Source organism: Megalops cyprinoides, chromosome 6 (assembly GCF_013368585.1).
Source record: "Megalops cyprinoides isolate fMegCyp1 chromosome 6, fMegCyp1.pri, whole genome shotgun sequence".
In the NCBI taxonomy this organism is placed as follows: Eukaryota; Metazoa; Chordata; class Actinopteri; order Elopiformes; family Megalopidae; genus Megalops; species Megalops cyprinoides.
In genome coordinates this window covers 12156005-12182312 of record NC_050588.1, presented here as the reverse complement: position 1 = coordinate 12182312, position 26308 = coordinate 12156005, and the positions used below count along the sequence as shown (strand labels likewise).

The 26308-nt window shown below is 42.9% G+C and overlaps 1 protein-coding gene across 1 annotated transcript; it reads right to left on the bottom strand.

Moving 5' to 3' along the window:
- Positions 1–681: 681 nt before the first annotated feature.
- Positions 682–23525, bottom strand: wnt4 (wingless-type MMTV integration site family, member 4). Its single transcript, XM_036530547.1, has 5 exons — positions 22928–23525; positions 3328–3563; positions 2208–2339; positions 1964–2106; positions 682–1169 (listed from the first exon to the last, which is right to left on the bottom strand). The coding sequence occupies exons 1-5, from the start codon at positions 23002–23004 to the stop codon at positions 702–704; spliced, it is 1056 nt and encodes a 351-aa protein (XP_036386440.1). The 5' UTR covers positions 23005–23525; the 3' UTR covers positions 682–701.
- Positions 23526–26308: the final 2783 nt, after the last annotated feature.

Below are 26308 nucleotides of genomic sequence, written 5' to 3'. Positions count from 1 at the left end.
GTTTCTTTTTTTTTTTTTTTTTTTTTAAAGATGAGCAGCATGTTGCTGTACAGAAACCAATGGCCACATAAACCTGAAACACTTTTTTATATATAAAAGATAAATGTACACCTGGACTGCAACTCAAGACGATTATTTTTCTTTTCAATAGTCCCTTGGGTTTTCCCTTGTGTCCGTCCCTCCAGACGAGTCCCTAAAGCAGCATTGATAAGGGAGGGGGGAGTACCGCTCCTGCCCCCCTGCCCGCCCCCCTTCCTCCCTCCCCACTCGCCCCCGGTCCCATGTGCCCCTCTGTGCCCCCACCGTTCCATCTGTCCGGCCCCCTGAGGAGCGACGGTCCCCCAGCTCTCTCTCTCTCTCTCTCTCTCTCTCTCTCTCTCAATGTGAGTCACAATAAATAAAAAAAGAAACAACAAAACCATACAAAAATAAAATGCAACCAAAAACATAACAAAATTCAAATGACAAAGAAAATCCTTTGGGACTTTAAATTAGAAAATATATGTTTTGTTTCTTTTCATCCCATGTATATATTTTTCTCTGTATGGAATCGCTGGGACTTCTGTTTCACTGCGTTTGTCTTCCTGTTTCTGTTCGTGCAGAAGGGGGGGCTGGGTCCCCGGAGAGGGGGAGAGGGGGGGGGGGGGGGGGGGGGCGAGGAAGGGAGGGCGGGGGCGGGGGGCAGGAGGGGGGGTGGACGATCACCGGCATGTGTGCATCTCCACCATCTTGCGGCACTGTTTGCACTTGACGTAGCAGCACCAGTGGAACTTGCAGCTGCACCTGTCCACCACCTCCACCTCCTCGGTGTGGAAGCCCCGCCCACAGCACATCAGCTCGCACCCGTCGATGGCCTTGGACGTCTTGTTGCAGTGCCGTCCGGCCGTGCCCAGCACCCCGTTCTTGGGGTCATGGTCGCAGAAGTCCGGGCTGGGGTCCAGGTAGACCAGGTCCTCGTCCGTGTGTGGCTTGAACTGCGAGTTCTTGGGCACCAGGACCTTGGTGGTGCCGATCCGCCGCTGCTCCACCTCGGTGGCCCCGTCGAACTTCTCCTTGATCACGTTCCCCACCTTCCGGAAGGGCGGCATGGCCTTCCAGCATGTCTTCACCTCGCAGGATCCCGACACGCCGTGGCACTTGCACTCCACGCGCATGTTGTTCAGGATGGCCTAGAAACCAGACGCACGCACACACACACACACACACACACACACACGCTTACTTTAACCATCCACGGCAAGCTCTCCTTATTACATACAGTATATCATTACATATGGCCTTTTCTACATGCAGTACAGGCTTAGTGCTCAGTGCCCTGAAACTTCTGATTCACTGTCATTTGTAATGCTACCAGGTGCACCTTTTCCAAAGAAAGCTGGAAAACCAGGAGTCTGAATGAGACATTCCATCAATCTTAATACTGTACCATAAAGAATTCTACAGAAACACCTTACAGCAAAGTATATTAAAACATTGGCATGCTACAATCTAGCTTTCATGTTTCTGTTTTGCGAGACAAAAAGTTTTTTCCTAATGTCACTCTTCTTTTTTTCAGGTACAACTAATGGCATTAAAAAGCCCCCTGACTAGTTTAACTTGGATCAACAAGCTTTCAGTAGGATTTTAAGAGCGGCACCGGCTGCCAGGATCAACTGCTTTTTAAACATTTCCTTCGTTGAACATAGAATAATCTAATTCCATGGCTTGCATAAGAAACTGCACCCTGAAGGGTTTTCTTTGTATCATTATATTATTCTCTGGCAGTGCGGAGACCTACCTCTAAAAATGATTTCTAGACCATTTACATAACTGTTTTTTTTAAACAAGAGAAATCTAGGAAAAGTATCCAGTTCAAGTCTGAACGTGTGTCTATAGCTGGAGTATTTATGCATAGTGTAAAGCGTATGTGTCAAAACCTTGATGGCCTAACATCACAGTCATGGTTGTGGTCGCAGTCACCTACCTTCCTCCCGGCCTCATTGTTGTGGAGGTTCATCAGTGCCCTGCTGGAGGACAGCCCCTTGCTCCTCTCTCTCACGTCCACGAACGACTGGGAGAAGGCCACGCCGTAGGCGATGTTGTCCGAGCAGCCCGACCACTGGAACCCTGCGGGCGAACGGAACGGCCGCGGTCAGCGATGCAACGCGGCTGTCGACCCTCCTGCCTCAACGACCCCTACAGCCCCAGCGGGCGCGGCGGCCACCTACCCTCGGGGCTGACCCCGTGCACGTTGCGGTCGCACCCGCACTTCTCCAGCTCCCCGCTGCTGCAGGCCCGGGTCACGGCGAAGGCCACGCTCGCCGAGGAGATGGCGTACACGAACGCTGCCTCCCTGGTGCCTGGAACGCAGACAGGGAACAGCCTCAGTCACCCCCTCTATGCACAGATTACACCATCACACCAGGCTCTGAGGCGAGCTGACGCATTTCTTAAAGGTCACCTTGGCCAGCTCCCTGAGGGATTTTCAGTGTTTTACTCTGTGATCATCATTTAACATTTATATCTAATTGGAAGTTGACATTCATTTAAATATTTTTTTTTGGAAAAAGGTTAATACATATGGAAAAAGAAACAACAGATAAACTGTTTAGCTGCACATTACAAGCTCTGTCCAAGCCACTGGTCCTTACAGGACTGTTTTACCAGTGATTGGTATACCAAAACAATTTTCCCTGCCTCATCTTTTCTCATAGATCCACCGTAAGTGGCTTTTTAAACCTGATGGATGAGTACGTACTGTTGAAGTAACCGGTGCAGACAATAACAACATAGCTTTGCCTTTCTGGAACTGAAACCACATCACCTTCAAGACACATGAATCAGTTGTCTGGGGGGTATGCAATTTCCCAAGGTCTCCAGGTGGGGGTGCTGCAGCCCTATCTCCTCATCTGCTTGTGGTGGGTTGAGGCGCTGCAGACTTCCTGTCCAGACAGGATTATGACCTGTGTCTCATGTACCTGTGCCGGCCCAGACAGACCGTGAACCCGAGGCCCTGTCTGAGATGCAGATGGGCCCTGAGGGAGCACTGATAAGCCTAATTCCCCTGGACTTTCCAAAGCTGTACCTGTCTATCTCAGGGGCCTCTCCTCAGCTGTCAGCATTTGGGGTGAATGGATGAGGCATGGACATGGGATCCTATGACCTCTTTCTGCTGTCTTGAGATTTACCCATAGCAAAACACCACAGTTTCTGCATTGCTGATGGTTACTGATAGCACACAGGCTGCTGATGGATTTGACAACATGGATGTAGAGTTGGAATCGCCAGGTAATGCGATGATGGGCTAATCCTTTGCTGTTAACAACAGAGGCGACGCCGCGCTCTTACCCTGGGTGACCACCTTGCCGAAGACGGGCAGCGTCTCCAGGGTGGAGCAGTTCCAGCGGCGGTTGCGGAACTGGAACTGGCACTCGTCGATGGCGAGCTGGGCGCCGCGGCGCACGGCGTCCATCACCTCCACGTTGCGCTTGCAGATCTGCACCTGCCTCTGGATGAGGCCCTTCAGCTTCTCACACGTCTCCTCCTCCGAGATGCTGCCCACCGACGACAGCTTGGCCAGGTATCTACAGCAAACACCGAGAGGGGGATCAACATAGGGCATTACGCACACACACACACACACACACGCACACACACACACACACACACACACACACACACACACACACACACACACGCACACCTGAATATGAGTATCTCTGCATACATATGCAAAAATACACCACACACACACGCACACCTGAATACGAGTATCTATGCAAACATATGCAAAAATACATCACACACACATGCACAAACATATACATATTCAAAAATGCACCGTATATACGCACACATACACGAATACATATGCAAAAAATACACACATGTAAAAACATTATTACACATATAAACATGTATACGCAAGGTCAGAAACCACAACAGAAAATCACAAGTATTTTTTACTATTGCATATCATTATGAAAACAATATAATAAATACTGCAAAATAACAAGTCACTGTATATTACAGTCAGAGTTACTTCAGTCCTGCATGTACGCATGTTTTCCTGACCTTCTGTGAATGACAGCATTGTCTGTTCAAAGTAAATGAACTAAAAACTCTGACACAAAACAGTGAGCATGCCAGCCGGCCAAAATAGCAAGCGCTGTAATCAGGTGATTACAAAGCTAAATTTGCCAAATTGCTCTTTATCCTGTTTTATCAGGCAGTCATGATTCAGGAATAACCAAGGGACCCAATTACCGCAGTGTTTTGTTTGGATCCTAGCAACGGCTCAGGCCACCCATTGAATCGCTGTATGTTGCACCTTGTCCTCTGGACATTTCACTTGAGTATAAGCATGAGCATGCTTGCATGTATACCCGCACACATTCATTAGAAGGTATCCAGTTTCCTGCATTCTCTAGCGCATGTTAAAACACATGGTCCAATATGAAAGCAATATGTTTTTAATATATATCAACAACTTAATAGAGCTATAGTTTGTATTACAGAATATATAATCATTGGCCTTTCCTATACTTAGTGAATATAGTGGAACTCTGACTCTTGACAAATATGTTGACATTATCGAGTATACAGTACATTTAAGTTCAGACTGAGCATTCTTCCATGTATTGACACACTTACTCTCTGCACATGTGGATTGAACATACCCCTTGGAGGCAAAATCCAGGGCTGAACTCCTTTCAAGTGTCAACTGCCTAAAGAGAAGCTGATTAGCCTGTTCACTTCTGTGTCAGAGGTCAGAATCTCTCCTGATTTGTGAGTGACCCACCCCACCCCCCCTTCTCTCACCCCATATGCCCAGCACGAGCACTGCTTCGCATCACCTCATAAAAATAGGCTGTTTCATTGGGCGATGAACGACAGCCCCGCGAGTGCGTCTGCCCGCTCGCCCTCTCTCAGAGCAGCGGTCATCACTCGCATCCTCGTCACAAAGAGCGCCTTTCTGTGGCTTCCACACACTCAGTTGGGACACGCACAGCGCTGTCATCTTGGACAGACATGGAGGGCAAAGGCAAGACCCTTTTGTTGGTGGAAATTATAATCGATCGCCTATTTAATGACAGCTTCACTATTAGCTTTCTTATGTGGCAGCAGAAGGAGAGTGTTGGAATAATTTTTCCATCCTACTTAATGTCTCCAGATTTGGTTCTGCTGTATAGGGCACTGTCACTGCAATAGTTTGTGTATCTTCCGACATCTGGAATATGAGGAAATTGTGCAACAGGAGCTGTTCTTTGAAAATATTGCACCATGGTAAATGAATATGCGGTCAGCATCCACATGCTGTACACTCTGTTTACAGGAATTACAGGAAAAAAAGAGCTGACGGCTCAAAGTGATCCAAACGTACAACATACAAACCAGTAGGACAAACCAGTATGACCGAAATGCACATTCATGAAAAACAAGCACTGAAAAAAAGAAAAAAGCTACATGAAGCAACTGTGTCTATTACAAGGGGATTGTATAGGTTATAATGCCAGCCTTTTCAAGCATCTTATGTTACATTATTTGTTTGAGAAGCTGACACCCTCATCCAGGGCAGCTTAGATTGCTTACATTTGCTTCAGATATTACCCATTTATCCAGCTGGGTGTTTACAGTACTGGAGTAGCTCAGGATAGTGATTTCGCTTGTGGTGTAACAAGACTGTGCCACCCAGGATGGGAACCAGCAGCCCTACGGTCACAACCAATGGGCTGTATGCCATGTCCTGACATACAGTGAAATCACTGTGAAAAAAAGTCTCATTATTTTAGAGGGGGATCTAGATGCCACTGCTTAAATAGAATGAATGATTTGTTATTTTGCATGTCTGCTTTTTCCTGGCTATAGTGTGTCACCGCTGTGATCACTCCAGACCCCATTCCCGCAGCCCAAAGCTGGGCAGCTGAAGCCGCCGGGAAAACAGCGCCCAGAGCAGCCCCTCTCTGCCGCTGACAGCAGCACATTACTCACAGTGCTGACAGACCCTGTTCCTGAGGGTCTGTCCCTCCGCTGATAACGCACACACCTCCGTGTCCACCCCAGGTCATCTCTCCACTTCCTGACCCTGATAACCCTGACCCATCCCACTTAACCAGGTCTTCCTCACATCAAACGGCAGAGTGGGGTGGTAGTGGTGGTGGGCAGGGGGGGGTTGGAGGTGGGGGGGTTCAACAGCCCTTTCCTCTGATGGAGTCATGGTCTAGTCATGGCAAATTCCAGAGGGAAAGTTGAAGCAGAGGACTTCTATCCTTTTATTATTATTATTATTATTATTATTATTATTATTATTATTAATAGTAGAAGTAGCCATAGCAGTAGTAGTAGTATATTATTGGAACAGTCCACTGTTCCTGCTTCCAATTGGTTGGATCAAGGTTGTCACATTATCCAAAAGAGGAGGCTTTTACATTCCTTGATTTAATGATCAGCTGTCATGTCATGAAGTATTTGCTGGGTTTCTGGGTAATACTGTTTTAATAACTTTGTTGTCATCACTAGAAAAAATCTGACCCTGCTCCCATGCAGTGAATGTTTTGCATTACACAACTGCTATTTTTAGTTCCCATTAAAATCCTCTCTTACTCAGCCATAATTATTGTTTTGGAACACAGAGTAATTTCAGAATTTCCATAAATTCAGAATGCAGGTAAGAATGAGCAAAATGATATACTGTTCAAACAGTGCACTATTAAAGCCAGATAGAAATATTAATCCAACTGGAAATGGAAATACTCTGGGTTGGCTTACAGAAAGCTTGTTATGGAAATAAATTATTGCAGGACATAGATAAATGGGGTGTGGAAACTGGCATGAATAAAGCTTTAAGGTAGCATCACACAGGCTCTTTTCCCACAGCGTAATCACCTCAGGGGTCCAAGATGTACAGATTGGATCATCTAACATTACTCTAACCATATTGACTCTTTCTCTAACCTGTGAATTATCACAGATGGGCTGTTGCAGGAACCACACAGGGACAGAACCTAAGAAAAAACTAAAAGGCAGGCGTTGTTTTGGCGTGTTAATCATTTAATCTTCCTAAAGCTGCTAGTAAGATAACTTATTAAAACCTAATTGAAGGCTTTTTCAGTTAAATCTCAGTGTGACATGACAGGGAGATCTAATGACTGCAGTTTTCTGACTGACCTGATAGAAGAAGAAAGAAGCATCATCTAACAGTATCCCACAAGCTCACAGAGGAGCCCCGTAACCATGGCAGTTGCTGCAGGCTGAATATCTGAACTCACCATGTTCTGTGAGGCCCCAGGGAGCACCCAGGAGGGTTTGTGAAATCCAAGGAAAGGTATTTCAGACAAGGGCAGTTAGATGAAGACTTCTGGACATCACAAACAAACCATCATTGTACTGGTGTGAGCAACCAATGGTGGGAATACAGACAAGAGACCAACAGCTGGGATAATCGGCCAGCATGGATTTTCATGAAGATGTCCATCCAGAGAATCCATCTAGAGTAAGGCATCAGCAGAGAGTAGTGTATGCCATACCTGAAATGCTACAACAGCTAATTAAGCAGGTGAGGGAGGCAGAGTTGGACTGATAGTGTCTCAGCCTAGTCCTACAGGAAAGACTCATCACTGAAAGCAGAAACATAGCTGAGAGCTACAGCCAAGGCAGCTAGGCCTCTTAGATGCTAAAGTTGTCCCACGACAACCACTGAAGTGCTTTGCACCACTCCAGCCGTCGCTTGGCATTGCGCATAGTGATGTTAAGCTTGTGTGCAGCTGCTCAGCCATGGAAACCCATTTCATGAAGCTCCTGACACACAGCTCTTGTGCTGATGTTGCAGCCAGAGACAGTTTGGAACTCTGTAGTGAGTGATTCAACAGAGAATAGGCGGTTTTTACGTGCTACACACTTCAGCACTTGGCTGCCCCGCTCAAGTTTGTGTGGTCTACCGCTTCGTGGCTGAGTTGTTGTTGCTCCTAGACGCTTCCACTTGACAATAATAGCACATACAGTTGACGGGGCCAGATCTAGCAGGGCAGAAATTTCATGTACTGACTTGTGGCAAAGATGGCATCCTATGACAGTGCCACGGTTAAAGTCACTGAGCTCTCCAGAATGACCCATTCCACTTCTAAGGTTTGTATATGGAGATTGCATGGCTATGTGCTTGATTTTATGCACCTGTTAACAATCGGTGTGGCTGAAACACCAGAACTCGATAATTAGGAGGGATGTCCACATACTGTTGGCCATATAGTGTAGATACAGCTAGACAGATATAGGTTATATAACGGTAGATATATATTCAGCTTCAAAATAAAAGTGAGGGTGGAGGGTGTTCAGCAGAGAGCTTTAGTGTACTCAGGTGCTGGCAGTCACTGATGGATGAAGTGGCCCAGCCACTCCCACACTTTCAGATATTGCATCTCATTTGTCAGCAGTATCACACTGGATGCAGGAAGAGAGGCAGTCACCAAGGTCATGATGAAGCTGTCCTTTAAGGCTAGCACCAAAGTATGGACTGCTGGGATAATCACAATGCTAAGGCTGATTGTTGAGATTGTTCTACATTTTGACTTTGAGGGCTAAAGATGTCACTGCGGACCCAAAGAAGAATCAGAGACATTCAGAGATAGTGAGGTGGTTAAGCTTTTACTACATGAAAGACTAGAGAAAAGCCAAAGGGTGCTGATTTCTCCCGCCTGTCTGATATCAAGAACTTCAAACTTCACCAACTTCTAGATCAGTTCAAACCTGCTTTCAGGGAAGACACTGGCTGCACACAGGCTATTACTCATATCATTTACACCAGTAAATAAATAATCACAAAAAAGGGAATATATCAGTTTTACATCATGCCTCGTGGGTCTTGCCCACTTGGACAATTTAACTGTCTGCTCACAGATGTTAGGGAAGCACCTAAGGGATGTTGCCACTGTTCTGAAGAGGCTAGAAGAACACAAGCTGACCTGCATAGTCGACAGGCACCGTTTGCTCAGGAGAGGCTTCAGCACCCAGGTCACCCTGTCCTGGCTTGGGGGCATTGAACCAGATCCAGCCAAGGTAGAAAGAACTGAAGAATATCCACAACCAAAGAGTGTAGCTGATGTCTGTCAGTTCCTTGGAATGTGCACCTGGTACGGCAACTTTGTGGAAGGCTTGGCTGACCTTGCGGAGCCTCTCAACCGATTGAAGAGGAAGAATGTGAGATGAAATTGGTTGCAGGAAGCTGATCATTCTTTGAAGCTCTGAAAAGCAATGTTTCAGAAGGCAAGCAGTCTTGCTCACTCCTGCTTGGAGAGCATATTTCAGCTGCAGATTGACACATGTGAAGTCCATGTCCAGGAAAAGGACAAAAGGAAAACTGTGGTTTTCTATGCCAGTGCCACCTCGACTGAGAGTTAGCAAAGATGCCATACGCCAGGAAGATTGCTTTGCAGTAGTATGGACCACAGAATGTTTCTGTCCCTATCTTGAAGGCCAGACAGCTATTTATGCTCATAACTGACTGCAGTGCACTGTGCTGGTTGAAGCACTAGAAAGGCAGTAACAGCTAGCTTACAAGGTGATATCTTCTATTACAGCAGATCATCTTTCAAGTACAGCACTGGGCCAAAGCACTGAACCAAGACTCAGGCAGGATGTGACTCCAGCAGACAGCCTAGACTTTGTTCATATCCATAAGTTACAGTAATACTCTATTTCCATGACTGTGTAAGGACTGGACATTCGGACAGAAAAAAAGAGGAGCAATTCTGGGGAAATACTTCTGGGTTAGAATGAGCAAAATGTTTGGGCTTCCTCATCAGGCACTGCACTTTGTAAAGCTCCTGCAAGTTGATTGGGTGACATCAACAGAGTAGTAGCTGTCCTCCAATTGCTGCCCACTTCTCAGTACTGTTCTGTGCACGGATTGGAGGATTACATTTGTCTCATCTCAGCACACCTGCATGAGTACAGTGGTTGTCACAGTGAGGTGAACATAATCTACATTTGACGATTTCAAAACAGTGTTACTTGAAAAGTTACTTGAAGCATATATTGTATTTTTAAGAGATTCAGCTGCAGATTCCCATTTTTCTTCACATGACACATGCAAAACAATCTGGAAACAAATTACTGCAGTTGATGTGGCTGTCAAATATTCAAAACCAAAGCCAAAATCTCCCCCAACAATCCTTGTAGGACCCCATTCAGTTCAATAATGAAATCAGAAACAGAAACAGAGACATCCTGGAATCAAAGAGACAAAAAGGTCCATCAGAGTTTTTGGAAAATGATGGCTTTGTCTGCAAAAGACAGACTGAATCCTATGAAGAGAGAGATAACAACCTTTTCATTTCAGTTTTTAAAGGTCAAAAGTGGAAAAAAAATACTACAGCAAGGGATTCACCTGTCCTTTGATGTCAAAATATGAGATTAAAACAAGAAAAACTAGAACCAGTCAACTCCTTTTTCTAGGATGCCCCTGGAACGTACCGGTTTGCCTGACAGGAGGTCTGCAGAGCTTTCGACCTGAAGAATCGCGACTCCTCTCTCTGGCCACTGTTTATGTTAGCGTTCAGACTCCTGGCCTCAGACTGCCAGTGGCTCCACACGGCTTAGTCCAGCGGGACTTGGCACAGCGGAGAGAGCGCCAGAGTGTCCGAGGCAGAGGTGCAGACAAAGTGGTCTGAGCCGCACATAAAGATGCCAGGCTGTATATATATCTGCTCGCCTCAGGCTGCTATCAGAATGTAAACACACCTTGGGGCAAAAAAGGAGTATAAATATTCATGTACGGGACAAGTCTTTTACTGAGAGGGAGGCTCGCAGGAATGCTGAAAGGCAGCACTTTCTCTGAGTGTTTTATTGAATAATCAAACTACCGGTATTTACGTGTCCTGTCCAGGAAAAACACCATGGGTAAACAGGTAGGGATAAATGCTGGACTTTGAGGAGCGGCTCCCGGCAAATTATGGTTTGTGTAACAGAGCACGAGTTCCGAGATGTCTGTGTTTATGACAATATTTTGTATTTACATATTTCAGCAGCCTATTTGCTATCGCCTGCTCACTGTATATTGACTGCAGTGAGTGATTCAGCGGTGGCGTGCGTGATTTCGACACCACTAACTTATTTAACCATTCCCACTCCAGACTCAAACATGCTGGGCGTGTCAATGAGACAGCAGTGTCAATGCATTTCTCCACCTACAGGAATGTCTTGTGACTAAATCAAACACAAATGAGCGTGATGATGGTATGATACATGAACACAAATTAGATTATCTCCCGGGTGTGAAAAGGAACTTAAGCGGTTAAAGCAACTAAAAGCGTTTTATAACAAAAAAGAAGAAAAAATATGGCAACGGGACTACAAAGTCTATCCAAACCACAAGAGCAACCTCAAATTTGTCCCCAGTAACAAAAAGCGATTGGGAAATGAAACGCAAAGGCTTGTGGGTCTGAACTCACAGGAAAAGGATTCCCTTAGGACTCTACTTACTGGAGTTAGACTTCTCCAAACCTTTCTTCTCCATTCTTGCAAACATTCATTCCTCGGCCAGGGAAAGCAAATTGATTAGGCTGGACCGCCAGAGTTCAAATGTATTTATTTGATTATTAATTACTGTAATTCAGTTTGACCAAAAATGTGCATATGGCTTGGTTTTTTTGGACAGCTTTTAAACTGGAAGAGTGCTCAAAGATGTACTTTTTTTAAAAAACCAAAATGTCCTCACCTTGATTTGCGTTTTCTTTGTATATCAATCAAGTCTGCATCTCTAATTCAATATTTCTAGACATTTTTGTGCACACTGAACACTTAGTATGAGTCTGATTAGAATCTGTCCTCAAGTTGGCCCATGTGAACCACACTGATGCTGAGACAGGCTCTCCTGCTGCTGGCATGTCCAGCAAGACTAAAGGGAGGAGGACTGGAAGGTGGTGTGCTGCCAGTCTGTGGAAGCTGGTAGTGTGTCCTTCAACACCATCCACCAGCAACAACCTCTGAGACCTTGACGATGTCAGAATCAGAGCTGGACCACTGCTCGCAGAGTCCCTCTACTCCTCTAGAGGGCACTCTTTTCTAATTTTCCCTACTTGCAGTAACCCAAAGTTCAGTTCAAATCTACACCGAGAAAAATGGAATTAGCCCCCATTTGAAGGCTAACTGACACGTTTAAATGCAAATATAAGAAAATATTAACAATAACAACGCTTCTGAAAAAAAATCAATATCTTTATAAATGAGATGATTCTTTAGAAAAGACCATTAGTATTTTTATAAAACTATCAAACTATCAAAACTGTTGAATACGAAAAATATGGATATCTTCACAACATCTTGGGTAAGAATCCAGCTTTTCTAAAAAGCTGATCATGATTCACGCTCCAATATACAGCCACAACTGTCACCCACTCTATCTTCAGACTCATCCCCGCAGAACAGGGCTTTCTGGGACAGATTGTGAATACACCAACTGAAGCCGACAGAAGAGCAAAAGACGGGAGCAGTCGTTAGTTGTTGCATTTTAATGAAGTGTGCTGGGCCACTAAAGCGCACAGAAGTACAACTGTGACAGCAGAGAGGAACAATGTGGTCACAGTCTAGAGCACTATCTGCCAATCAGAACATTTATAAAACATCTACTATCATGTTATACATCCACTTATCTATATAACATTAAACAACTGTTTGATCTCTGATGTGTGTGTACTTTGGACACCCTTTCCACATCTTTGATGTGTGTTTACCTCTTACAGGAGCATATATGACTTTGGTGATATGATATGGTTATGTTATTATTTTAATTTTTTCTGTATGTTAACTACTGTGAAGTTGTTTATTGTGAACTTCTTCTGGGAAAATCAGAACAAGTCAAACAATACTTACAACAATACTCCCAAATGAAATATTGTCTTTGATGTACATTCACAGTGAATGAGAAGAGAAACAGCTAGAACAGTTTAACAGCCTATATGGGAACACTCAAGAAGATGCATGCATATGCATATGCACACCTAATGCAATTAAATATACTTAGGGTGAATGTGTTACAGACACAGACCCAGCACTAGTAATTATAAGTAAAGTTTACATTCTTGCACAATAACACAAAAAATCCTGCAGAATATGCTACGTTGCAGGTTATCTTTGATCATTTAGGAAATTAAGCAACTATTGTTTCTTTATTTCTTTTCATTAATTTGATCCGTTTCAATCTGTTTTATTACTATGTAACTAATCAAAATTTGCCATTCAAAATAAAACACAACACATTTAAACTATGCTTAAACCATGCTTCAAGCTGATGTCTCAGTTTGATTACTGTACAAAAAAGATATATACTGCATTTACCTTAATGTGCATGGGAACTCTTTATAGAAATTCAGGAAGGGGAGCCAGGATAGACACATGCTGAAATAGCATCATGTTAGATCCAGTTGACCAGATTTGCTCTTATTTCTCCACTGTCTACACTGATTTTTTCACAAAGGATCTTATTTTCTGTTTCAGTTTGAATAATATGTTTAAATTGAAAATATTAAAAACAACTTCAAATGTTACTTTAAGTGTCTTCTTCGAAGAACATTCTGAGGGTGGGATCTCAAGTGGCTCTTGAGTCTCTCCAAGCACAGGCTGTCCTACAGCCCAAGGCATTGCAGAACTGAGTACGGGCTGCGTCATCAGCCGGCAATAACCGAGATGTTTGCAGCGGCAGAGCATAACTGCCTCCATCCCGCCACAGTCAAACGTGTCCCCTTATCACATTAAACCGTGCACTCTAGCGACGCATCGGGCACCTGTGAGGTGCTCAGACAACGTCAGTGGAGATGCGCCTGTTCCCCGCTCGGCTTTGGTCATTTGGACTCATGCTGTAGCACTCCTGCGTGATGTGAGGCTAGGTGAGGTGTGCAAGCGACAACTCCAAAGTCATGGTGAGAAGGAAGAAAGAAAAGTATAACAAATTTTAAGGATGATTTAATGCTAATGCAGGCAGTTAATCAAGTCTCTTGTTTCAAAGGCAAACTGTAAATTGACTCCCTGTGTTACATTCCCCCACATTTCTGTAATCCAGTGAAAAAGTCTGAAGGATGCCAGGTCCTAATTCATTGATTGAAAAGAGTGAAAACAAGGATCTAATTGATTATGTTGGCAAGGAGCTGCTGCACTGAACCCAGCGTCCTTCAAGAGATGAGAACAAAGAACAAAGACATCAAACTAAGTCTGAGCTCACCCTCAAGTGTTCCACAAGGACCCACACTCATTCTTACACTGTCAGAAACCAAGTCCTTGATTTAAAATGAGACTGACATACTGAGTTCTGATCTTATTTGGGAAATCACATTACAGGACATTACCCATGGACTCCTTGACAAAATCTGAATTTTTCCCACCACCTTCTTCAGATGTGTAATACTCAGCATATGTGTAACATCCCAGTGATGTATGGGTAAATATACTCTGATAACACTGTAGTAGTACTTTCTTACAAGAGTTATGAATGACATCACAGCTGGGCCACACAAGCTGCCACTGTAGGAGTAAATCTCTCACACCACACTGCAACTTTAGGAGTTAATCACTCTACACCACATTATCACTGTTGGAGTGAATCTCTCACACTCTCAATATCATTGTAACTGTGAATCTCTTATGCCACACTATCACAGTAGGAGTGAATATCTCATATCACCACTGTAAAGGGTGAATCTTTTACACCACACTATGACAGTAACAGTGAATCTCTCACAGGACAGTGCAAATTTAGGAGCGTATCCCTCACATCACTCTGCCACTATAGTAGTGAATCTCTCATGCCACACTGTCACTCTAGGAGTGAATCTCCTTGCCACTGTAGTAGTAAATTTCTCACATCATACTACCACGCTAGCAGTGAATCTCATATAAAACCCACTAGTGAAATGATAGTAAGAACCATGAACGCTATACAACAGAAAAAAGCAGGATCTTTTCAATTTCAGGCATGAATGTGGTGTCATCGCCCTGCTTCACTGCACTACACAGAGGCTTCCTTGCCTGTCCCCACCTAGTTTAATTTCTCTTAGTGAAGCTCAGCAGTCACAATGAGGCCAAGAATAAATTGCACATATAAATATATAAAAAAAAACTCAGAAGTACTTTACAACAGTATCCCAGCTACCTCCTTGTTTTAATGGAGGCTGTGATAAAGAGCAGATCTCAGGACAGTGAGCAAGGCAGAGGAACACACAGGCAGAGAGGGGCAATTAACACAATTACTGGCGAGGCAGGGGGGCAACGGCAAGGCAGGCCACCTTATTTTTAGAGGGAAATTAACTCGAGCAAAGCCAGGCACCAGGCCGCACGTAAAAATAACGTGGAGAGTGGAAAAGCGGCAATAAAAGGCTATAAAATTAGTCTCCCGCTCATATTTTAATCCCGGATAGCCGGGACAGAATGGCGAGGGGGGGTGAGGGAAGGGGAGCGAGGGGTGACGGGGGGGCAGTGCTATTCCCATCCCTGGCACATGGTGCTCTGACAGGGCAGGACAAAGCAGGATCCGGAGCGGCACATGAGAGAGCAACACGTCCACCCCGCACCCCCCCCCCCCCCCCCCCAAAACATGGAACCCTGCCAGAGAGGGCTAAAATCTGCTACCTTTCCCTCTTCATGTTTTGGTTTCTATTCCTTTTTTTTCCCCCTGGAGTACCAGTGTGAGTGCGTTAAAATCCTCGTTAGACCGAATTAGAAAGAAACACTTTGCCGGCCCCTGCCTCCATCAGGCTCCTCAGAATAGGCCGCTGAAAGACTGGCGGCATGTGACAACACCACTTTACAGCTTCATTGGGCTGTTCTCGCCGTTATTTCTGTCACGGCGCGGCCCGTGGAGCCACGGCTCCTCTCCGCCTTTTATTCCGAGGTGCTCTTTGTGTCACTGTATCCCGTCCGCCTGCATTTCCCCCCCTCCCCCCGCCCGCCCTCCAGGTCTTCCGTCACACGCATTGTGCCATTACATCAGTGTTCATTGTTGACCGTTCTGTCACGGGCTGGAATGACCCTGGTAAATGCGGCACTAGGATTCTACCTTACCAAGCATCTTGTGTCCCTCTGCTTAGCACTCGTAATTAGCTGCTGTAATATTTTAACGGAAATCATGAGCTAATCTATTTGTAATGATGGACCCATGTGACCTTGCGTATTTAGGCCATGCCTCTTTTTCAGAGCAAACTGACGGCCGTTACGCCGGCTACTCTTTCATGATAATTAGATGTTTTCCAATGGCTTGATTACTGACTGACTAAAAGGCACGTAAGACAACTGAGTGAGGAAATAAAACCAAGGAGAGGTTTGGTTTGACACACCAAGCGTCTAAAAATCTGTGGCCTCCAACAGAGTGTGTTGTTGGTTCATCCAAGTGAACTTTCATTTTCAAAAACCTATAGAAAGAAAACATCAAATTCTTTCATTTTTAAGATAAAACAGACATTCCTTACATCTATATCTACATCACATATGCAGAAAATTTCAAGATTTTATATTCAGTTCCTTCAGGCAGCATCTGCCAAATAAGAAATTGCTTTAGTATTACATTCTCATTATATCATTAAGATGAAAAGACACATTTTATGTTAGAGGTACACCACAATTGGTACCGAGAAAGAAGCTGAGCAACATTTTTTTACAGCCCCGAAAAGTACTTTAAACCTAAGTGGGATTTAAATGTGATGTACTGCTCTTGTCCAGGGGACCTGCAGAAAGACTTACTACACACCACAGAGAATCAGACCCTTCAGACTCTCAGGGGTGTAACACGCCCTTTCCATCTTTATTAAAGGGCACCTTGGGCAGCTTGAATGGAATACAAGTATAAAACACAGGAAAAGTTTCTGGTTGGAAATACATAGATTTACAAATCTATTTAACTATTTATTTAGTTTAAAAATAGGCCTTATGCAAGTCTTAGTTTATGACTACAACGTTCAACACTTTCCAATGGGGTTAATTTTCTGATAGTCATTGACCTATTTCAGACAGTATATTTCAAATGTCAGTTAGTTAGAAATGTTAAATGGCAACTGCATGGTAAACATAAAAAAATCAGCAAACAGCCACTGGTGGCCATGGGTGTATGGGATCTCAAAACAGTGAATGTGAGAGGGTACAAGACCTATTGCTGCACTGCCCTTAACCTGAGATTCCAGCTAGGCTTTTAATTTGAACACATGAATATCAATTCTTGCCAAAGCAACAGGAGTTAAGAAACATATAAGAAGTATCTACGTACCACAAATAGCCAAACAGCTATATACTAAATATAGTCTGCTTTGGCTAAAATGATTTCCCTGCCTGCTTGACAGCTTGAACCCTTCATTCAACTGATTTCTCTCTCTAATGGACTACAAGCTACATTGCACTTTCTTCTTGATATTAAACTGTGTATTCAATCAAGTGATGACTTTTCCTTATAAAGTGAAAGCATTGAGAAATTAATATTTGCATCATTTTGTTGCTCAGAGTTAAGTACTTTGTGGTTTAGGTTGCATAAGGTTTTTGGGTACAGATATCAGAGGGAACAGACCTAAATACTTGTGTGAATGGACTACTATTTAACAGTTCTTAGTGTCAGCATCTACAGATGAAAGCACTGCGTACGGAATGCTTCTTACCAATGTCCTGAAAGACCTGGGCCAAGCAGTAAATGCTGACCACAGAGCTTTCACTTTCCTACTGAATACAGATTACAACTCAGATCAGTATGTTCCCAGCTGTTCCACCTCTGGTTTTTGTAGTGTGGTTAAACAGGGCCACCCTGCAGTTATGAAAATGACACAGTGATAGCTATTGGAGTCTAATCGTGACTCCTGTCAAAGTGTAGTCCTGCCTCAGACTGCCTTATTCACCCTGTACTGATGTCAAAGTTTGCTGCTGTGATCAATGAAGCACATCTGGAAACTGACTATTTTGTTAAGAGATTATTGCAAATGATTGCATATCAAAGAGATTACTGTTCAGTAATTCAGTGGAATCTTCAATTAATGTGATCAATAGATGAGAAAATACATGATTACTATTACAATCAGTGAGGCATCAGTTTAGGAGAAAGTATCAAACTGGAGGAAACTGTGCCTCACTGTCCTCTTAAAACAAAGTTATGATGCCACTGAATGTTGATTGCTATGGCTTAATTGCAAAATACTATACAATTAACAAAACGTTTGAAGAAGTTTATGAAGGTGGCAACAATGTGGCATAAATCAAAGGGTATCTGTGTGATATTTCATATTAATTCACACGAGCACTGTTGGTTCACGCAAACTGGTAAAAAAATGACACATAACTAGAGGTACTCAAAGCAGTTGTTGTGATTATGAAACTAGTCACATTGATCCATTTGTATCAATGATTCAGCATACCTCCCAGCATGTGGTTATGTTTCAGAGTCCTTTACTCCACATGCTGCACTTTAGTACTGAAAGATGTGATCATTAATGCCTAAACATTTATTTAATGGATTCAGCATTTTGCGCAGGTTGTGCGACTCTCCCTTTAAACAAATAAACGTGGATTTAAGGAACGCACTGCGAGTGCTTCGCCCGAGAGCAGGTTGGAATAGGCCCAGCCTGTATAAATACTGAGCTAAATAAACAATCAGGATAGTGTGACCATAATAGGTGGCTGCTGTTTCATTTTTCTTGTTTAATGGCTGCCAAAAAAAATTCGCCAAACAGCTTTTCCCTTTCATCCTCCCGGCACTTGCGTGAAAATCAGCTGTGTGCTCAGGCCGCGATCGGCGTGCAGGTGCAGCAAAACTCGCCTGGTTGGGGAGGCCTCAAAATTACGGGTGCTGACTGACAACCTGGTGAAAAACACAAATCTGAACCTCGAAGGAGGCGGAAATATTGCTTGACCTCCGGGAGCTGCTGTTTGAGACTGGCACTGTTTTACCATGACTGGACCCTGATGAAAACTGATTTACTCTCATAAAGGCAGCAGATGAGCCACTACTGCTCCCACACATTACTGTACAGGAAATTAAGAACAGGTTTCTCACTGATTCAATACAGTTCAGTTTTCACAGGAAGCAGCCAGATATCAATGGAAATCAAGCTACTAATCACTAGGTCTCTTAGAGGAGACTGATCATCTCAGTTTACTACAGGGCCATTTGCAGCAAGTCCCATCTATGTGCCAATAAATCCACATAACTGGGATGGTGGCATTGTGACGCAGTCAAGAACTTTGACACACAATCGCAAAGCTGTTCAAATGCTGGGTGGGGAACTGCTGTTGTACGACTGAAAAATGGATTTAACCTAAAATGTTTCAGTTACCTTCCAACCGCATAAGTGTATACCGTAAGCTATGCTAAGCAAATAGTCACTACAAGAGTAAGAATTCAGGTGCTGTCTTGTTTTGCTAATTTGCATGTTGTCGTTTAACAGCCACTTAAAAAGTAACAGTACAAAAGTGACCTGCATGTCTGCAAATGTATCCCTGCATAATCACCAGCTGCCTGACCTTTTGTGGGTCTTCGTCTTGTCTCGCCATTCCTTTACTTTGTGTGCGTGCAGCCAGCTGTATGTAATCAGTCCTCAAGAATAAACTTTACTGTCTGAGAAGAATCAAAAGTTGGGCTCATCAAGGCATTGTCTCAGGCCAGTGGCTAACACTGGCATCCGTACTCACTGCCACTAAATTCAACAAGACGCAGTTCCTCTCCACAGACATTCGTGTGAGATCCCTGTAATTATTTATAACTCTTAAGAAGCTCTTAAGTTTGTGGTTACGCTGCACCTGGTAAAGGTGTCTGTCTGTTATCTTTGGTGGTTGGTGTGTGTTTTTTTTTTCTCTCTGCAGAGATATCAATCCCATGTCAAGGCTGATGCAGCTATGAGTATGGTCAACCTACACACGCCTCGCATGTCAGTGGGTGGCGGCTGAGTGCTGCTAATTTCAGAATGTGCAGGCATTCAGGTCTGTTTACACAGTGCGTTTCCTCTTTGTTTTTCTGCAAACCGCTCTCGCTGGCAGTGTGAGGCTGCCATGCTCGCTGAGGTTCACGCCCATCGCCAATCCATCCAGATCAACATTTCTGCTTGATCCAGGGAAGTCAAGAACGCCTCACACAAGCAGCAGAATCTTAGTGTGCCCAGAGACGAAAGCAGGACAACTGTTACGCATTTGCTCAGATGTCTACTTCATAAACTCAAGATTCTTACTAACTGTACTTCAGAAACAGTCTGAGAAACACCCTAGCCCATGTCTTTGTAACATTCTAAAAACTAAACTTCAAAACTAAAGGTCAAAATACTCAGGTGAAACAAAAGACTGACACTAATTCCTCATAGTTGAATGAATGCCTCAAAAAATATGCTGTATGGCAACTTAAGCATTGCCTAACTTTGTGCACTTTGCCAAGATAACTTGCTGTACACGATGAGGAACAGGCAGATTGTGTGAAAACATCTTATTTGCATGTACAATGCAAGACCTCAAATATATGGCCAGACCACAAAATAGAGGAATATTTCACCTAGCTGAACATATCCTCTGGGACACAAACATTATTGTGTTAACAAAATACAGTGATCACAGTGACTTATAAACAAATTGTTGATTACTGTCAACTAAACGTAGCATGCTTTTCAAGTTTGACGAGTATGCTCTCTTGCGTTTTCAGATCTCAGAATTTCAGATTCATTCAATGAAAGTCCAATGTTCAAAAGATACTGTTACCTATGTATTACGATAGCCGTTATTTTTAGACCGTATGCGACATGGGGTAGAGTTCACGGCTCATAAAGTCGGTTAACGTTATCAAAAACTCGAAATACGCCTTGTGTATTGGATTCTACATACACATTTGAAACAAACAATCGGAACAAACATTGAGCGTTGAAGGGTCATAGCCTACATCAGAAATGATACTGATATCATTTTCATTTTATTTATTTGCTTTTGCTCAGGTGCAAGCTAAAATTTAATGTGTGTGCGTATACAACTTTACCAAACGAAGTATGTGAAACTATTTTTTTCTTTGACATTTTTATCTAACCTATCGTTGTTAACACCAAGACAGTGCATAACACTTCTGATAAAGGGAAAAGGATTTAACCACACAATTTTGTTTCGGTGCACTATAATCGCATACCTTTAAAAAAATAAAAATAAAAAAACTACAGTACAGAATAACTTCAACTGGTGCATATGATATTATTCAGTCCATAAGCAGCCCTTTAGTTAGTACTGATTAGCATTTCGCATTTCACCGCGTAACATTCAAAGCGGGAAAGTACACAATTTATCTCCAAAAGAAGTAGAAGTATTCTCTTTGACGAGTGTTGTTCTGCAATCAGAAAAATATTATACGGCACTCACTGTATTCAAAAGTCAAATCATACAAGGTAGAAGCACCTGCACCAGGGTCTTGTGACTAGAGTACGTTTCTTTCAGTAGCCGATAGTTTGGTCATGGATGCGTGAGCTGCCGATAGCAATCACGCATTTTTCTACATATCGAATATGGATGTAACCTTCTAAAAACAGGAATGTGAATATGGAAAAATGCGCAAGGTAGGATTTCCTGTATTTGTCGGGACAGAATATTCGTTCTTCTAAATTGGATAAACTTTATAGCGTGACTATGCATTTATTTAATAAGATTGTTCTTTAAAAAGAGAAAACTTGCCTGCGCTAAAATGTTTTACGTGTAACATTATACGTGCATTTTGCACAGCTCAGGGGTTTCTAAAAACCTTTTCACGGTAAATCACAGTTCTTGGTCATACTGCGATCCAGTTGTGACTCAAGACTCAGTAAGTGCTGAATATATTTCAGTTGCAGTATATTTAAGAATGAGATTAATGCAGTAGCTGGCAACTAAAATCATCCAGTCATGCCAATGTTTTGCCTTATACAGTCTCATACGGCATATGTAATAAGCTTCTGTGACTTAAAGTATGACCTACACAATTTTTTGTGCTGATTACTGTCAGAGAAAAGAAAGGGGAACCCTTGAAATAACTAGGATAATACCTGGCACATTCCTGTTGGGGGGATGGATAGTGTACATGCACCCGTTCGGATTACCCTGTCAGAATAATCATATTTTGCAGACTAGTTGAAAGGTTTTTCCTTAAGTGTGAAGCGTGTCTCCACACGTCTGTGGCTCACGCCTGTCACCACACCTAGGCAGCCATAAAAAAAATAAAAAAAACCCACTAAACCCCTTCAAAACATGCATCGCATCAATCTATCAATTTAAACAAAAATGTTTCAATGGAAGACGTTGTCTTTTTATTAAAAGAAATGCCTTTTGTTTTAAATTGCGTCTCACTGTATTCTCGGTCAGTAAACTGTGACGCGGAGATTTGGGCAGGATACACGATAGCCGATGATAATTAGATGACATAACAAAATTCGGGTACCTGTCAGGGAGGGTATTAGCTCTGTCAATAGAATCGTGTAATTGTGGAACAACCCTCTGTACTTCGCCTGACTAAATTGTTCACTCGCAAAATGAAAACAAAAAACAGCGTTACATTCCTCGTGTGGGAAAACTGAAAGAAGTTGTGCAATGCTATTTTCCCAAATGTGCAGACCCCTCCTCAGTGCAAACCGGACCGACAAAATATGTATAATTCATAGTCTCATTGAGATTGCTGATAAATGTCACTTCAGCGAAGGTACCATTTAACAAGGCAAAATGCAAAATCAAGGATTTTGCATTCGAGTGCAAACTAAAATTAACGGGCAAAATGTATTAAAATTGCTGATACAGTAATAATTCAGCATTGATTAAACGACTTCGGCCTACTGTAAGCAATTAGGTTAACACGTGAAATGTGCGTATGGTCTGGATGAGATGACTGTTTGAGTTTGAATGGTGGAAAAAAAAAACTGCAACACTGATAAAGCGTGACCAGTGATAGAGAGAAACAGCATGATGAGAATACAGAGATAAACAAAGGTTTCAAACGTCTTCGTACACTTACAGCCAGTTGCTGGCATTCGCAGAGAAGAGGGCTAGAATTAGCATCAGCAATGTCCTTAACAAATACTCCGATGTCATCTTGAGTGGGCGAATACCGAACTCCCCAAGTTAAGCGTACAATCCACAGATGGCGTGATTTTAGCCGATTTGCACACTTGGAAGTTTCAGCGGTGGTCTTGGGAAAGGGATGGTGTAGATCAGTTGATCCCCTTTAAACGCAATTAATCCATCACCGGGCATCCACTTGAAGGAGGCAGAAGTCTTGCAGATCTTTAAGGTGTCCTTACCTCTCCACAGAGACAAAGATGCAACGAATAAGTCCAGACTGAATGACACCTCAAGTGCGCGAGATCTAAATTGGACACTTAGTACTGAACGTATCTATTTGCTGTTGTTACTGTATTGAGGCTGTATTTCATACGTGTACATGTTTTAAAATGACCGACGTGACTTGTTCTCTTTAAATTCCCCTTTCTACTGTTGGTCCTGTTTAACTTTGTCTTGAAAATGCGTTAGCGTCGTTTCCCATTCTTACTTCCCTCTTATTTTACTCTTATTAAGTTTCGTTCCGGCTGATACCCCCTGAAGATGCCACTCTGCGCGGGACGTGAAACTGAATGTCGAATTTAGTGACTCCTGTTGGATTTAGGAGGGGCGGTGCGAAGTCTGGGGGGAGGTTTGGATGTGTAAGTATGGAGATAAAGGCGGGTTTAGAGCTCCCTATGAGAGCGTGTTATGTATTTTTTTTTAAGCCCAAGTGAGCCCCGAGCCGTTTAAAAGTTCTCCTGAGAGGATGCAATAGCGCAGCTATTCACCGCGGTGTAGTAAAACCGCGTACACTTTTTGGCACTACCTTTACTCCCCCTCACACACATACACACATACACACACGCCCCCTTCATAAACCAAACACTTCACTGTCAATAGTCTACTGAAACCTTCGCTGTGACAACATCAAGTTTTCGTCCTCGCTGTGTACTTACGATAGCGATAATAGTAGTAATATTTATTATAATAATAGAGAGCCCCTGTTTCTGCTTGTTAATGCGCACGGTATTTCCGACAACTCCAGGAAGATAAAGCAAACATTCATCGTCCGCTTCACTTTTAATTCAACCGAATGAGTTCCGTGTAAAATGCAAGTATTCATCTTGAAACCTTGGTCCAAAAAGAACTCCTTGAGATTTCAATTTTTCCCCCCAGAGAGTTGTTACAACCCAAATACAAATTAAAGTGAAATGATCAAATCTGATTTAACTTATTGGGTTCTCTGCGCTAAAAATATCCAGGATTTTTTTCTCGTGGGATCCTGGTTTTGAACACCGGCTCTGTGAAATTTGCCAGGACTGAAAGTCTGCCCGAAGGCGGACCGTCGGCTTGAGTTAACATTCATCAGGAGAACTCTCAGAATTAAGTTGTGCATGTAGAGACACCCCCGACCCTCAATCCGAGCCCCTGACGTGTTCATTTGTATTCTGAAATTTAATTTAATTTATATTTCCAAGTAAATATCACATAACATAAATCTATTTTGTGAGGTGGATGGAAACTGGTTCCAGCTATAGAGATTTAAAAGAGTCTGAATATTCCTCAGTGTTATATTACTTGATCATTTAGTTAGCAAATAAATTTGCGTAAACGAACAAAACTGTGTATTGTCAATAGCACCTGCCGGAGCGTCTGGGCTAAGGATGCAGAGAGGTAATGGCATTTCCCCCGGATAGAGAGGAGGACGACAGCACGCTCTGCTTGGTGTATGCTGTGTATCTGCGCACAGCACAGTGCTTGTCTGTAAAGTACTACGGTGTTAGTCATTTTCTCGATAACAATAATGCGTACAATCTGTGGGAGTGTTTAGAGGTGTGTAGTGCCATGATTACAAGGGCATTTCAATTGCAGAGGCCAGGCATACATGTACATATGATACCGTATTTCGTTTGGAGGAATATACCCTAAAGCTCATCCAATTCAGACAGAATGAGATCCATAATTCATGTTCTTCATGGAACAGGTAATGCATGACCTCTATTGTCAAAGTTATTAGTGGAACAAGAAGTGCAAAAATGGATCAGCTGTGTTACACGTAGACAGCAAGGGATACAAAGCAAGGTATACAAATTGGTTGCAGTTCACAATACACATCATGAGTCCTTGCAATATGGGTGGTGAAGAATCTCCATTATGGGTAATCGCATTCAAGTTCTTAAAGGCTCCTATTAGGTTTAAAGGAACACTGGTGCCTTGTGTATCAAATATTGTAATTTTTCCTAAATTTGCTACTTTTCATATGTTGTTTGCATTTAGTAAAATGTAAGTGTATCATTTTTTGTTCCGTAATGTGAACCTACGTCTTAAGTCAATTTTTTTTTTTTGTCAGTTCTGAAAATAAATTACAAATTTAGGGCAAAATAATTCCCCCGAAAATTAACGGTCATTTACAAAGAGGTAGAACTATCTTAGAAAAATCACAGGATTTGTATGTGTGGTTGACTCCAAAGATATATTAATAAAAATATTCTGTAGTTGTGTTTTTTGCTTCAGAGTGAAAAAAGAAACTATTTCATTAAAAAGAGCCTTTCCCTTTCATGTCTGATAGCAATTGGTGATTTTTTGATTCACATTTTATTGGCAGCACTGAGAGCTTTGTAGACAGTTTCATAAAGGAAAAGATGCCTATGTTAAACAAACTGTCTTCACAGTGCATCTTTAGAGAAGAATTGGAGTAATTTATTTGATCAGACAGCAATGACTTGGGGGAAAAAAGTGAATAATTTGAATGATTTTTAAATAATCTTTACGCAGTGGACCAAACTTTCACTGGGTTACACAAGGGGTCCTTATGCCCCCTTGAACCTTTTGGAATATATCACAGGGAGAGGTAGGGTAAACACTGTGTTAGCAGTGCTGAACCCTGTGATGACAGCGTGTGTTATAGGCTACATGCGTCAGTTTCAAACTCTCAACCACAAGCACTAGAGGGTTTATCAGTTTTGAACGGCGGCCGCAGTAGAGGGGACACAGAGTTGGATTATCAAGTACTTCAGTGACCAACAGAGGGAGGAAGTGAGTAATGTTCACAGAGATCAGGCTCTTGGCTGAGGACATGACCAAAGCTGCCCAGAACCCAGGCAGGTGCAGGCTTTGTTAATGCCTCACATCATGTGGCTGGTGGGCAATATGGAGACATGAAAGTACTGTGACTTGTTTTTGGGCTTGTTTGACGATGTGGACCTTAGCCAAAACAATCAATACGACTGTAAGGGAAAACCCGAGCAAGACACATGTAGAAGTTGTAAAAAAGCAACAGCAATAGCTTTATAATCTTCATCATCATTGTCATGATCTTCAGTGTTAGCATGATCAACAGTTAGTAATGCCATGT

Bases quoted from the DNA above. Each gene is read 5' to 3' on its own strand.
- wnt4 (XM_036530547.1), bottom strand. From the start codon at position 23,004: ATGACATCGGAGTATTTGTTAAGGACATTGCTGATGCTAATTCTAGCC. The intron at 2,340-3,327 runs GTAAGAGCGCGG...TCTGCGTTCCAG, and splicing joins CGGCAAGGTGGTCACCCAGG to GCACCAGGGAGGCAGCGTTC. The intron at 2,107-2,207 runs GTAGGTGGCCGC...GTTCGCCCGCAG, and splicing joins GCACGGGGTCAGCCCCGAGG to GGTTCCAGTGGTCGGGCTGC.